At 50.3% G+C, this 15,158-nt stretch overlaps 1 protein-coding gene and 1 pseudogene across 3 annotated transcripts; one reads left to right on the forward strand and one right to left on the reverse strand.

Annotated features, from left to right (window-relative positions):
• Positions 1-1,219: 1,219 nt before the first annotated feature.
• Positions 1,220-4,122, reverse strand: LOC308520184 (adenylate kinase isoenzyme 1-like; annotated as a pseudogene). Its single transcript has 4 exons — positions 4,063-4,122; positions 2,905-2,981; positions 2,339-2,389; positions 1,220-1,372 (listed from the first exon to the last, which is right to left on the reverse strand). The product of its transcript is annotated as an adenylate kinase isoenzyme 1-like (transcript).
• Positions 4,123-4,448: 326 nt separating this feature from the next.
• GTF2F1 (general transcription factor IIF subunit 1) lies at positions 4,449-12,522 on the forward strand. Of its 2 annotated transcripts, none has more exons than XM_081092480.1 (12): positions 4,449-4,895; positions 4,978-5,024; positions 5,593-5,665; positions 7,460-7,653; positions 8,469-8,639; positions 10,000-10,184; positions 10,912-11,065; positions 11,152-11,333; positions 11,455-11,528; positions 11,613-11,751; positions 11,956-12,073; positions 12,161-12,522. In XM_081092480.1, exons 1-12 carry the CDS (start codon positions 4,884-4,886, stop codon positions 12,363-12,365), a joined length of 1,554 nt encoding a protein of 517 aa, XP_080948606.1. In that variant the 5' UTR covers positions 4,449-4,883; the 3' UTR covers positions 12,366-12,522. The 2 variants fall into 2 exon arrangements, with proteins under 2 accessions (XP_080948606.1, XP_080948607.1); XM_081092481.1 differs by having other exon boundaries at positions 11,155-11,333; positions 12,161-12,521.
• Positions 12,523-15,158: the final 2,636 nt, after the last annotated feature.

Here is a 15,158-nt window from a genome sequence, read left to right on the forward strand (position 1 = left end):
AGATTGGTTGCCTCCCACCTGAGCCCCAGCCAGGGCTGGGGATCAGATCAAGCATGCAACCGAGGTATGTGCCCTTGACTGGAATCAGGCCCAGGATCCTTTAGTCCGTGGGCCAATGCTCCATCCACTGAGCCAAAACGACTAAGGTGTGAAATCAATTAAAAAAAAAAACCCATAAATTTAAAAGGGCCCCAAATTCTACAATCCAAACTGAATACACCAGACTGGGGGTTTCTAGCCTCTGTTCCAAGACTTTGTGGCCACTTGAGAAGTCCATTCATCTGGCATTTGTGACTGGGAGCCTACTTTAGAGCAGCCGCTGGCCCAGGGCTGACGAGTGCAGAAAAGTGCAGAATTGCTCCAGTGGAGGTGCGAACAAGGGCAGGGCCCCATCTGCCCAGGTGGCAGCTATCCTGACCCAGCAACCTTTGTTTGATTCCTGGCTGGACTTCTTTGAAGACATTGCAACTGGAATTCACCAAATGTCTGAAGGCCTGCAGCCTTCCTGTTTATCTTTTCCTGCTCAGCTGTCTCTAGATGCTCCAATCCTTGCTGGTCAGGTGCCCCGATGGGCTGATGGGTCATCAGCATTGCTGATGTGTAAAAATAACTTGAAATTCACTCTAATTTGCCCAGCACCAGCTAGCTCCTCCTCCGTCACTCCGCTCTCCAATGTCCCTGCTTCATGGGGGCTGCCTGGACCACCCAAACTGAAATAGGGTTGCTCCAGGATGTCATTCTGTCATCTATTCTTCATTGCACTTACCTCTACCAGAAATTTTTTGTTTTACAGGTCACTTATTGCTCTGGCTGTTGGCATCCTAAGAACAGGGATCAAGTCTGTCTCATGAACTCCCCGAGACAGAGCCTGTTCTCAAGGACTCTTTGGGGGAATAAATAGATGAATGAATAGAGGTAGGTAAACAGAGGTAGTGGAATAAATAGATAAAGATAAAATAAAGAATTGTATTCCATCTTTATGGCTCAGAGAGGCTGCTAAACCCCTCCTATCCAGTGGGCAGGAACTGTACAGGGAGATATTAAAATGACATTGTCCATGCCCTCATAGAACTCTTTAGCTATTCACCCAGGTTCTAGAAGCTTCCAACAACCTGACTGTCCCTTGATAATACAACACTCCATTTCCCTCTGGTCCTCTCCTCTCCCCTTAGTCTCACCCCTTCAGCTCTCCATCCAAGGTGGGGAGGGAAGAATGGCTTCAATGTCTCACACCCTCGCATATGTTAGGGTCCCTCCCAATGTGCTCAAACTCCTTGGCCTGCTTCAGCTCCCGGGAGAAGCCATCGATGAGGAGGCCCTGGCTCTCCAGGTAAGACAGCATTTTGTCATTGAGCATATCTAGGATGGTACCCCGAGAAGGAAAGGGGTAGGTGGATCAGTGCCTTCGCCTACCAGGTCACCTTGACAAGTTCTCGTCCTCAGTCTGGACCTTAGGTGAATTCGGGAAACGCTGCCCCACCCCATACCAGAGGTTTTGAATCTGCTCTGATGCCGAGGCTTCTGGAAGCACTCCTGAGAAATGGACACAGCGACTGCTGTCCACCATGTGCCAGGCTGGCTGGGTCTCATTTACAGATAGGTACAGGGCTGACCTTCATTTTACAGGTGAGGAAACAGGTGCAAAGAGGCCAATGATATATATGTGCCGAGGGAATAAGTGCTAATTTTATTGAATACTTCTTAAGTGTCAGGCACCGCACCAAACACTTTATAAGAATGATGTCCTCTAACCCTGGCCAGTGTGGCTCAGTTGGTTGAAGTGTTGTTTCACACACCGGAAGGTTTCAGGTTTGATCTCTGGTCATCAGGGCGCATGTGGGAGGTAACTGATTGCTGTTTCTCTCTGATAAATGTTTCTCGGCCTCTCTCTCTCTTCCTCTCTCTAAAATAAAATAAATAATGCCTGGCCGGCGTGGCTCAGTGGTTAAGCAGCGACCTATGAACCAGGAGGTCATGGGTTTGATTTCCGGTCAGGACACATGCCCAGGTTTCAGGCTCAATTCCCAGTGTGGGGCATGTAGGAGGCAGCCAATCTATGCTCTCTCTCATCATTGATGTTTCTATCTCTCCCTCTCCCTTTCTGAAATAAATAAAAATATATTTAAATATATATTATATATGTATAAAACAATAAATCATGTTATTGTTTTATATATATACAAAATAAATCAGCTGCTCTCCCATTTTACAGATGAGGACACAGAGGCTCAGGGCAACAAAACAGTGCTGAGGTGGGGAGCTTCCAGAGGGCCTTTTCCAGAAGTTTGTCCCAATGTATCCTCTTCTTCCCTTTACCCCTGCACACATGAACTCTCACCCTGGGCACTAGGTGCCCCTGCAGCATGATGTCACAAATCTTCCATACTTGCTAGGTGCCACCTTGGGTCTCCTGCCACAGTAGCTGGTCCAGCCCCACCACGTGGCAGAACCCATAATTAGTTGCCACGTTCTTTTTAAGAAATGTTTTTATTGACTTTTATTTTTTTTAATATATTTTATTGATTTTTTACAGAGAGGAAGGGAGAGAGGTAGAGAGTTAGAAACATCGATGAGAGAGAAACATCGATCAGCCGCCTCCTGCACATCTCCCACCGGGGATGTGCCCGCAACCCAGGTACATGCCCTTGACCGGAATCGAACCTGGGACCTTTCAGTCCGCAGGCCGACGCTCTATCCACTGAGCCAAACCGGTTTCGGCAGTTTTTATTGATTTTTAAAGAGAAAGGGAGAAAGATAGAAACATTGATGAGAGAAACATTGGTGGCTGCCTCCTGCATGCCCCTAATGGGGATCGAGCCCACAATCCTGGCATGTGGGGCATGATGGAGAACTGAACCAGTGACCTCTTAATTCATGAGTCGACTCTTAACCCCTGAGCCACACTGGCTGGGCGGTCACCATGTTCTTACACTGCGTCCCTTTGTCACAGCCTGGGCCACCCATCACAAAAATGGGGAGACCTGAGGATGTTTGTGGTGCCCAGAAAGACAGAGGGAGAGTATTTGGTGCCTGTAGAGCTATATCCACAGCTCAGTGCATGTCCTTGGGGTGATACCAGGCACAGGTCTGATGGCAAACCCACTTTTGTCCTAGGGTGACACCTGGGTGTTCAGGCCTGGCATACATTACTGCTGCTGTGGATTCTCTGGATAAGGATGTGAACCAGAGCAGGTTAGGCCCTTTGCATGCAGCAGCATCTCCTTGAAGCATCATAATAACTCTCTCATCCCATTTACAGTTGAGGAAATTGTGGCTCAGATAGAGGGAAGGGACTTGTGCATTCCCCAGATTCATCCCATATCACCCTCCCCTTCCTTCACTCTGGTCCAGCTCCAGTAGCCTACTGGTCTCCTTTCTGTCCCTTAAACTGCCAAGCTCATTCCTCCCATGCCTGTTCCCTCCATCTGGGAAATCCCTGCCTCAGCACTTTCAGGTCAAAACCCACTCATCCCTGTGCTGGAACGCAATTTCCTCCACAGCAATGATCAGTGATGACTTTTTCTTTCTTTTTTCTTTTTGCCTCCCAGCCAGTGTACTCCATGAGGGCAAGGACTATATCTGTCTCATTTGTCCCTATATTTCTAGTTTACTGACATAACAGCAGTGAGCGAGGAGCCTATGGGGTGTTGTAGTTTATGATGCAATTTGAGTGTCCTGCTTCCCTCTGTCTTTGCTTAGCCAACTCCTAAGCAACCCGAAAGGCCCAGCTTAAACCTCCCCTCTTCTCTAAGCCTCCAGAGCCAGCTCTGCTTTTTCTGTGACATCTCCTGGGTTGTAGACACTGTTTTCTAAGACGGTCTCCTCGACTACACTGTAATCTCCAAGAGGACAGGGAGCTGGTTTGACACAGTCACGGTGGACCGCCCTGAACCCAGCACAGCAGATGCTCAAGGGGATTAACGAATGGCTGATCTGTGAGCATGCTCAGTTGTGTTACTACTAGGTTGTGTGCGAGGAAGCGTGTGCACACCTGTACCTCCCTCCTGCCCTCCATAGCCTCCTGCCCTTCCCCCAGTAAGCCTGCCACCCCCACGATGTTACCGTTCTCCTGGGGCCTCAGGGGTCTGCCCATGGGGGCAGCTTGGACTTGCAGAGACCCATCCTGCCACCGGCCTGGGGGGTTATCGCGCCCCATCCCCGCTTTGGCCCTGACCTCTTCCGGCTCGGCTCAACGTCACAAGGGCACCTGGCCCAATCATTTAGCAAGATGATGGTGTGTCCCCCCCGGGGCAGGGAGAAGAAATAAACTCCAAAGAGGTAGTGGTGCCGCGGCTGCGTGGCGCGACTGAGGCCTCGGTTGCTATGGGGACGCGGCCTCCTGGAACTCACTTCCGTAGTGGGGCGGGGCAGCCCTAGGCTTGGAGAGTCCGTGAGGGTGGATGGTTTCTCCTTCCCTTCCCAGAATGCCCCGCTGCCTTTTGCGTGCTGACGTCACAGGAGGGCGTGCTCACGTCATGAGCAGATTAACCGCGCTATATAAAGCGGTCAGCAGCTGCAGGAGCTCCAGAAGGCAGTTACGCTTGGCCCGGGCTGGTTTACGCCTCCGAAAGGCACCAGGAGGCTAGGTGACAGCTCACTGAGGCCCCGGGGCAAACGAGGAGGCTGCGGTCGTGACGCGGTCCGCGGTCCGCGGGAGAGTGTCTCAGGTTAGGCGCAGGCGCAGATGTGTTAGGAGCGGCCACTGAGGCGGACGACCCAGCAGCGCTTCCGGGTAGTTCGGTGGCGCCTCGGACTTGGGGTCCTCGACCGGGGCCAAAGACCCGATCCCGCAAAGGCGGCTTTCCCCGGTGTGAGGGTCGCGGACCGCAGGAGAGGCGAAAAGAACACGGATTGGACCAGACCCGAACCACCGACCCTTGCCCATGGCGGCCTTCGTAAGTGTGAGGCGGGGTCCAGGGGTTCCGACGGCCTCAGCAATCAGTCCCTCACTCACCGTCCCGCTTTCTCTCCGCGCAGGGTCCTGGCAGCCAGAATGTCACTGAGTATGTCGTTCGAGTTCCCAAGTAAGTCTCAACCCCCCCACCCAACCCCACCCCAATCAATCAAAACCTTTAAGAGCCTCTAGGCATGCCAGGCGCTGCCTTGCCTGGGATTCATCCTCCAGACTGGCAGCGACGAGGGCAGGGCTGGGATTGAGCGAGGACTCTCTGGGGTAGCACTGTTTTTGAATGGAATGAATGAATGAATGAGTACATTCATAGGCAAGCGATGCAGCCCCTGGCCTAACATTCCCTCTGCCAGGAATGCCTTTTCCCCAGCTGTGACTGCTGGTGGATTCTTGTTGATCCCCAAAACCAGTTCCAGTATTTTCCTTTTCCAGGAAGCATTCTCTGCTTGCCTTCCCTCCTCCCTAGGGCTGAGTCCCCGATTATTCATCTTGGTTCCCCTAAATCTTTGTACCTTTTTCTGCATAGGTTGAGAGTACGGATCTGGCTTCGCTGACAGACTTGGGACCTCTGGGGTGTTTTAAGGGTCCTCAGCATTGCCTGTCACAGAGGGCTGAACCCGGGAGGGTTTGTTGAATGGATTGAAGCTCAATCATTGAGCACTATCTCTTCTTGATCATTCCAGAAATACAACCAAAAAATATAACATCATGGCCTTCAATGCCGCTGATAAAGTCAACTTCGCTACTTGGAATCAGGTAAGTCCGGGTTCTGAGGGGAATGAGAATTGATTGTGAATGTCGTGGCTGTGATAGTAACGAAGTGTGTTCCCTCGGTGCTTCCCCAGTGGAGATAAGTGACAACCAAGGTCCAGGTTGAGCAGCTGGGCTCTGAGTAAAACTTGTCAGGCCCTGCAGGAGGCCTTCTGAAAGGAGAACATTTAGACATTGTGCCCACTGATGGGCATTTTGGGCCTAGATTTTTCTGGGCCAAGGAGGAGGCTACATCCTACAGATGGTCTCAGAGTCCCCACCCTAAGGGCTTTGGGAGTTGTCTCAGTCCGTTGGGGCTGCTCTAACAGAACATCATATAAACAACAGCCATTTATTGCTCACAGCTCAGGAGGCTGAAAGTCCAAGATTAAGGCACCAGCAGATTTGGTGTCTGGAAAGGCCCGCTTTCTGGTTCATAGACAGCACTGTTCTCGCTGTGTCCTCTAGGAAGGGGCAAGGGAACTCTCTGGGACCCTTTGATATAAGGGCTCCACCCTCATGATAAAATCACCTCCCAAGATACCATCCACAGGTGTTAGGTTTCAACATAGGCATTTTGGGACGGAGATACAAACATTCAGTCTATAGCAGAAGCCATTCAGGGTTTTAAATGGGGGTTTTGTAAAGTGATCTGACTGCTGTAGGGTGGAGGGCAGATGAAGCAGGGTAGAGGTGACAGCTGTGGTCCTGGTGAGCAATGATGGGCTTTGGAGCAAACAGGTGATGAGAAATGATTTAACTATAGTGGGTTTTGGAGGTGGAGCTGACAGGGTTTATTGATGGATTGGATATTGAGGGGTGAGGGCCAGGGCAGAATTATAAACGTACATTTTAAAATAATACCTACTGTTAAATTGTCCAGAGATTAAAATTTGAAAAATCTCAGCCTTTAATGGCTTCTGAATTCACGGGGCAGTCCAGGATCTAATGCAGAGAGAGGAAGGCCAATTCTAAGCAGGTTGTTTTTCTTTTCTTTTTCTTAAATATATTGTTATTAATTTCAGAGGGGAAGGAAGAGGCAGAGAGATAAAAACATCAATGATGCCAGAGATTGATTGGCTGCCTCCTGCGTGCCCCGTACTGGGGATTGAGCCTACAACCCAGGCATGTGCCCTGACCGTAAATCAGAACCGTGACCTCTAGGTTCATAGGTCGATGCTCAAACACAGCCACGCCAGCCAGGCAAGCAGGTTGTTTTCATTGTTGTTTGTTAATCCATTGATTTTTTTTTTTTTTTAGGGAGAGGGAAAGAGAGAGGGAAAGATGGAGAGAAACAATGAAGTGAGAGAAACACATCAATTAGTTGCCTCCTGCATGGGCTCTAGTCAGGGCTTGGGCCCAGGAGGAGCCTGCAACCAAAGCATGTGCCCTTGACTGGAATTGAATGAGGGGCCCTTTGGTCTGCAGACCAACGCTCTATCCACTGAGCCAAATTGGCTAGAGCTTATTGTTGTTTTTGTTTTACCACCACTATGACCTTACTGTGGTTTTTTTTTTTTTTTACTGTTTTTTTTTATTTTTTCATTTTCATTTAGAAATAATTTCAAACTTTCAAAAAGCTGCACAAATAGACATAGTACAAAGCTTGCCCATATCCCTTCACTCACATTCACTGAGTACTGACTTTCTACTTTTTTTTGCCAAGCAAGAAGTTGGAGTGTCTATAGCTCAGCTTGGAGAGAATAAATGGTGTTCTTAGGGGTAGGGGCACAGCCTGAGCAAAGGCAGGTGCCCTGATGAGAGATCTTATTTCCTGCTTCCCCCACCATGTTCCCCCAGGCCCGGCTAGAGAGAGATCTGAGCAACAAGAAGATTTACCAAGAGGAGGAGATGCCTGAGTCAGGTGCAGGCAGTGAGTTTAACCGCAAGCTTCGGGAGGAGGCTCGGAGGAAGAAGTACGGCATCGTCCTCAAGGAGTTCCGGGCTGAGGACCAGCCCTGGCTGCTCCGAGTCAATGGCAAGTCGGGCAGGAAGTAAGTGGTGATGGCAGCAGGTGCCCACCTCCTCTTCCCTCATGCCCTCACTTTGTGGGGTGCTCTCTCAGAACTTGTATGTCCCCTATGCACAGTGCAGGTGACAGCATGTCCTCCGTCATGGGGTTTCATTTTATTATTTATTCATTCTGTTTTTTAATATATATATATATAATTGTTAGTATTACAGATGTCTCCCATTTTACCCTCCTTTACCCACCCTCCTAGGTCTTCACCACCCTATTGCCCATGTCCATGGGCTCTGCATATAAGTTCTTCAGTATATCTCTTTTATAGGGTTTTATTTTTAAAGGTAAATCAAATTGGTGCTTGTATAGGAGTTCCAAGGGTACCTGCCCTGTTCATGTACATCCAGGGGCCACCTTGAAGGTGGGAAGCAGGGAAGGGGCACTCTAACGTTGCCTGGACTTCTGTGTGGGAAGAGTGTGAGGGCAGAAGCCAGGAGGAGGCTCGCAGTGGTTCAGGCCCAAGGAGCAGCCTGGAGGCAGATCAGAGGGGTCTGACTGCAGGGCCTGTGCTCTTCAGGTTATCTAACACGTTCCTTCCATGAAAGGACCATGATATGTAAAATGGGGGAAGCCCTCAGCCCACTCTGCAGGGTGAGGAGCACTGGCCCTGCTTCCCAGATTTGGCAATCAAGCCTCAGACAGTTCAAGAGCTAGCCCAAAGCCTCCCAGCCTCTGACTGCTCGGAGAAACCAGGTGGTTCTGTAGAAGGGACAGGCCTAGGGGCATGGTGGGCCAGGGCGGGTCTCTCTGGACACAGGCTGTGACCGTGACTGTGGTTCTTTGCAGGTTCAAGGGTATAAAGAAGGGAGGTGTGACAGAGAACACGTCCTACTATATCTTCACCCAGTGCCCTGACGGGGCTTTCGAAGCGTTCCCAGTGCACAACTGGTACAACTTCACGCCGTTGGCCCGGCACCGAACGCTCACTGCTGAGGAAGCCGAGGAGGAGTGGGAGAGGTGAGGAAGGGGCGGGGCTGGGAGGGAAGCGGGATGCGGACACCGTCGTCTCGTAGCTTCACCAGCGCGGAGCCAAAATAACTGGAAGTGAGGTAGGTCACCATAACTTCAGGCCCCGCTGGGAGCTGGGGACTCAGTGATGACCAAGCCAGACCCCGCCAGGCCCTCAGGGAGCCCTCAGTCCAGTGGGGAGGCATCAGCCAAACCATCAGGGGTGCACAGGGTCCCGTGAGGGCTAAGGAGCTGGTGACTGAGAACAGGGCAGGGTGTCCCTTGAGTTTACCCAGGCAGGAGGTCTAGGCTGGATCAGCTGCAGGTATCTGTTGCCTGAGACTGGTCTTGTTATGGCCTTTGTTTTGAAATCTATTTTGTCTCATATAAATATTGCTACCCCAGCTTTTTTTTTTTTTTTTTTCACTTCTGTTTGCATGAAATATCTTTTTCCATTCTTTTACTTAAAAAAAAAATGTACACACACACACACACACACACATACACACATTGATTTCAGAGAAGAAGGGAGAGGGAAAGAAAGATAGAAATATCAGTGATGAGAGAGAATCGTTGATAGGCTGCTTCCTGCACGCCCCCCACTGGAGACTGTGCCTGAAACCCGGGTATGAGTGCTGACTGAGAATTGAACCTTGACCGCCTAGTTCAGTGGTTCCCAAACTTATTTGGCCTACTGCCCCATTTCCAGAAAAAATATTAGAGCCCCCTGGAAATTAATTTTTTTAAAATTTTAATAGCAATTAAACAGAAAGATATATGTATTACTGTTTCTAAGTAAAATATAGTAAAGAAAGGTGTAAATTAGAAACATTGAAGTTTGAAATTATGAAACTATTTATTGAACTCAGAATAGAAAGGTAATACAAAAAAAGTTAAAACAAATGCACCTGTGGCCATCACCGCCCCCCCCCCCCATCGCTGCAGCGCCCACCAGGGGGCGGTAGCGCCCACTTTTGGAATCACTGTCCTAGTTCATACATAGGTTGACGTTCAATTACTGAGCCACCCTGGCTGGGCACCTTTGCCATTTTAATTTTGATGTGTCTTCGTGTGGACCTGAAATTGGTCTTGAGCTGAGAGAGGTGCTGGGATGCCAACACCTTCTCCTTGAGAGCTCAGGGCAGAGGGAACTGAAAAATGGTCAGCTCTCCCCGTGTGCTTTTAGGGTATCCATGTTATGTGTGAGTCCCCTGGGGTCAGATCATGCCTCTTATCACCTAACTCATGTCTGTGGTTCCCTTCTGGGGAACATCCAGTGACGTGCAGGGAGGAGACCTGGTTCCTGGAGGAGGGCCCTGGAGCCAGGCCTGTTATCAGACCCCAGTGTACCCTTTACCTCCGCCTGCAGGAGGAACAAAGTCCTGAACCACTTCAGCATCATGCAGCAGCGGCGGCTCAAAGACCAGGACCAGGACGAGGAGGATGAGGAGAAGGATAAGTGTGGCCGCAAAAAGCCCAGTGAGCTGCGCATCCATGACCTGGAAGACGACCTGGAGATGTCGTCTGATGACAGCGAGGCCAGCGGCGAGGAGGGTGAGCCTGGGCAGAGCCTGCCCTGGTGGCTGGGGTGTTCGGCACAGCTGCCTAAGTCGCGCTTGAGTCTTACTTTATAAAGGTAGTTGAGTGACAACACAGAGTGATTAATGCCATTGAAAAAAACAGATTACATTTTCCTGGGAGATGAGAGGCAGGCACAACATGCCATGCAGGGCCACTTGCAGAAGCACCAGAATTAGTTGGAGGCAGAAATGAGTGATGGGCCCTGGCCGATGTGGTTCAGTTGGTTGAGCATCATCCCATGCACTGGAAGATCTGCAGTTCAATTCTCAGTCAGGGCACATGCCCAAGTTGCAGGCTTGATCTGTGGTTGGGGTGCATACTGATGGATGTTTCTCACATCATTGTTTCCCCTCTCTCTTTTCCTTCCTCTCTCTTAAAAAAAAAAAAAAAAAAAATCAATAAAAACATATTTTAGAAAAGATATGGTGGGATCCACCAGTTTGAATCATTCCAGGGGCTCTGGGCTCCAAGAGTGATTTAGTGCAGAAGACAGTGGCCCTCAGTGTGAGATTGGAGAAAGGCTGTGGCCAGGGGGTATAGATCCCAGATTGGTTTGGTTTGCACATGAGAGGTGTTGCCCCTAGGCAAGCCCTTTGCTTCTCTAAGAATTGGCCATCTCCCCCTTTGTCAAGGCCTGAGATTTCCCAATGTCCTTGAATATACAAACCCCATGAGTGCTCAGCCCCCTCCACTTCCCCAGGTGTCAAAGCCCCCAAGGCCAAGAAGAAGGCACCGATGACTAAGGCAGGCCGGAAGAAGAAGAAGAAGAAGGGGTCAGATGATGAGGCCTTTGAGGACAGTGACGATGGGGACTTTGAGGGCCAGGAGGTGGACTACATGTCTGATGGCTCCAGGTGAGGCAGGCGGGAGGCAGGTGTGAGACCCTGGGACAGCCTGGAGGAAGAGCTCACTCACCCTCTGCTCACTCTCTGTGTCGCAGCAGCTCTGAGGAAGAGCCGGAGGGCAAGCCCAAGGTCACCCAGCAGGAGGAGGGTCCCAAGGGCGTGGATGAGCAGAGCGAAAGCAGTGAGGAGAGTGAGGAGGAGAAGCCTCCTGAGGAGGACAAGGAGGAGGAGGAGGAGAAGAAGGCACCCACCCCACAAGAGAAGAAGCGGAAGAGAGGTGGGCTTGGCTTTCTGGGCTTCTGTCCCCTCTGCCCCTACTAGATCCCCTTATCTGAGATAGAGCTGAGGGTGGGTGTGGGTGCCTCTGATCCGGACAGCTCTTCTTTGTCCCCATACAGACAGCAGTGATGAGTCTGACAGCTCAGAAGAGAGTGACATTGACAGTGAGGCCTCCTCAGCTCTCTTCATGGCTGTAAGGCCCAGCCAGGGTTGGGAGGAGGGATGTCGGCCCTGGTGTCTGTTTCCAGACTCACGTCCCCAATCCTAAAATTTGCAGAAAAAGAAGACTCCCCCCAAGAGAGAGCGGAAGCCATCAGGGGGCAGCTCAAGGGGCAATAGCCGGCCAGGCACACCCAGCACAGAGAGTGGCAACACCTCCTCCACCCTTCGGGCAGCTGCCAGCAAACTGGAGCAAGGTGGGTGGTCTTCCCGTCCCACTGCAACCTCCTGACCTTTGTTCTTGTGTGCACTGAGCATCAGGATCTGAGGCCAGACCAAGGGGCAGACACTTATCTGCCCCTGAGCTCCTTGTATCCATAATCTAGGCACCACCGGCCTGGGGTCTCCCAACATGTCCAGTGTCACATTTCTAATACTCAGCCCTGCCTCTGCTCTCACAGGAAAGCGGACAAATGAGGCGACAGCAGCTAAGCGGTTGCGGCTGGACAGTGGACCCCAGAGCCTGTCTGGGAAGTCGACCCCTCAGCCCCAATCTGGGAAGTCAACCCCCAGCAGTGGGTAAGTTGGTGAGGACAGCAGGGGCAGGAGGGGACCCCTGGGAAGGAGGGCCACCCACTAACCTCCCCACTCTCCACTGCGCTCCAGTGACGTGCAGGTGACTGAGGACGCTGTGCGCCGCTACCTGACACGGAAGCCCATGACCACGAAAGACCTGCTGAAAAAGTTCCAGACCAAGAAGACAGGGCTGAGCAGCGAGCAGACAGTGAACGTGCTTGCCCAGATCCTCAAACGCCTAAACCCTGAGCGCAAGATGATCAACGACAAGATGCACTTCTCCCTCAAGGAGTGAGGGGCTGGCCCCCACCCTTTTGCCCAATAAATAAGCTCGTCTCCAGAAGTTCATGGGCTCTTGAATTCCACATACTCATTGCTGTGGGTCCAACTGTCCACTTGTCACCCTGCTCCCTGAATCCCAGGACCCAGCATTAATAAGTTGGAAAAACCTAAGCAGCATTCTTCTCAATTTACTTCTCTTATTCTCCCCCACTCCTCCTTCTAGTGCCTTGAGATGTCTCTCAGAACTTATTTTGCACATGGGGTGATTTCTTCAGGTCTGTCTTCCACTTTGCCAGTTCTCTCTTCAGCTGTTTCTTTTTCAGATCAGCTGGTCTGTGTGTTTTGTTTTTAAAAAATTTTATTGATTTCAGAGAGGAAGGGAGAGGGAGAGAAACAAAATGATGAGAATCATTGATTGGCTGCCTCCTGCATGCCCCCTACTGGGGATCAAACCAGCAATCTGGGCATTTGCCCTTAACTGGAATCAAACCTGGGACCCTTCAGTCTGCAGGCTAACACTCTACCCACTGAGCCAAACTGGCTAGGGCTAGTTTAAAATGTTTTTATGGATTTTAGAGGAGAAACATCTATCAGAGAGAAAAATAATGATTGGTTGCCTCTTGTACACACCCTGTGGGGGACCAAAACTGCCACCTGGATGTGTGCTCTGACTGCTATCAAACTGGCAGTCCCCTGGTGCACAGGATGATGCTCAACCAGCTGAGCCACACCGGTCAGGGCCGCTGGTCTGCTTTGAGTGTTTTGTCCTTAATGTGTGTGTGTTTTAAAATATATTTTTATTGATTTCAGAGAGAGAGAGAAACATCAATGATGAGGATCATTGATTGGCTGCCTCCTACACGCCCCACACTGGGGATCAAGCCCGCAACCCAGGCGTGTGTCCTGACTGGGAATTGAACTGTGACCTCCTGGTTCATAGGTCGATGCTCAACCACTGAGCCACGCAGGCTAGACTGTCCTAAATGTTTTTCATCCCTTTCACATTTTTATTTTAAGCATCTTAGAGTTTTCATCAGACACAGCAGCACCTGAATCTCACAGGCTTCCTGTTCTATCTTCTGACTGGTCTTCATGACTGTAATCTTGGATAGGGGAACTGGTGGCCAGCTTGGGGCTCTATCTGTGGGACTCCTGGATGGTCTACAGGCCGGTCCTTGTAAATGGGTTTTGCCTTTGCTCCCACCAGGTGCCCCACGAGTCCCAGCCTGAGCCCATTTGGGATGGTTCTCAGCTCAGGGCTCTGTCCCTTACATGACAGTGAAAACCCAAACCCCTTTTATTGCTGATGTTGGCACCTTTCTCAGCTTTCCAGTGATGTTTCTGGGGCTTCCCTTTCTTACAAGTTGGTTATGCATTTATTTTTTCCAGCACTGCTAGATGTTCTGTAGTGGGAGGTCTGTTTAATTTCATGGACAATAATGCTGCTGGAAATGAAATTTGGCAGCAGGTGCTACTTTTGAACCCCTATCCCAAGAGATCCAGATTTCTATCTTGCCCTTGGCTGGAAACTGCAGGTGGAAAACTTCCCCACCCAGTTCCACAGGACCTTGGCTGTCGAATGGGAATGCCTGAGATGTCAGGCTAATTCCTAGGAATGTCCCAGGTTGGTCCAACCTCCCTCCCCATACTTCTGCCAGGCCTTTTTGGGGCAACAGGAAAGATGCTCTCACCCTTTGCCCTGGGATTTTTACCCCTATACTCGGCCATGTGGACTGACCTACCAGTAAAGCCATATGCGTCAGTGGTTAGGAGCAGGGACCGTGTGTTCAGCAGGACCTGGGTTCAAATTCTGCCTGCTTTTAATTCTGGGTGACTCTGGACTACTACTGAAAGTAGTCTCAATAGGTACTGCAATAAGAACAACCACACCAGCCCTAAACGGTTTGGATCAGTGGATAGAGCTTCGGCCTGCGGACTAAAGGGTCCCAGGTTCGATTCTGGTCAAAAGCATGTACCTTGGTTGCGGGCACATCCCCTACGGTGTTTCTAACTCTATCCCTCTCCCTTCCTCTCTGTAAAAAAATCAATAAAATGTATTTTTTTAAAAAAATATATTTTATTGATTTTTTTACAGAGAGGAAGGGAGAGAGATAGAGAGTCAGAAACATCGATGAGAGAGAAACATCGATCAGCTGCCTCCTGCACATCTCCCACTGGAGATGTGCCTGCAACCCAGGTACATGCCCTTGACCGGAATCGAACCTGGGACCTTTCAGTCCGCAAGCCGACGCTCTATCCACTGAGCCAAACCGGTTTTGGCAATAAAATGTATTTTTAAAAAAAGAACCACCATACCAAATTAGTGAAGCAATCCCCTGTATGTAGATTTCCGGTCATTTCTGATCTTTTGCTGATAGAAAGCAGCGAATAGTCCTGAGTTTGTGTCTGCTCACCTGCTAAGCATAAATTCCTGACAGTTTCGGGGTCAAAGGGATGGGATTTGCAGTTTCAGTATCAACTGCTCAACTGCTACCAACTTACACTCCCACCCACAGTGTGGGGATGCACCTATGTCATGCGTGCACCCCAGCCACGTGAAAGCAAGCTCTGATTTTTGCCCATCTTGGGTTCCGAGTAGAGTTTTAACAAAATCTCACCTGTGTGAGGTTGAGCACCTCTTCAAACATGCAAAAGCTATTTGAATTTCCTTTGCCTCAAAAGCTCTCCCAAGCTCCTCAGTGCCAAACGCCATGTTAATCACTGTCCTCAGAACCTCATGTGGGAGGGACTGATTAGCCTCCTTTCAGAGGTAAGGGACAGTCTCACTTCCCAGGGGCCACAGGGG

This window comes from Myotis nattereri (genome assembly GCF_964212035.1).
Source record: "Myotis nattereri genome assembly, chromosome: 5".
NCBI classification, from domain to species: Eukaryota; Metazoa; Chordata; class Mammalia; order Chiroptera; family Vespertilionidae; genus Myotis; species Myotis nattereri.

Excerpts from the sequence above, each read along its gene's own strand:
- GTF2F1 (XM_081092480.1), top strand. Across the intron at positions 5,666-7,459 it reads ACTTCGCTACTTGGAATCAG|GCCCGGCTAGAGAGAGATCT; the intron begins GTAAGTCCGGGT and ends ATGTTCCCCCAG. Across the intron at positions 11,066-11,151 it reads TACATGTCTGATGGCTCCAG|CAGCTCTGAGGAAGAGCCGG; the intron begins GTGAGGCAGGCG and ends TCTGTGTCGCAG.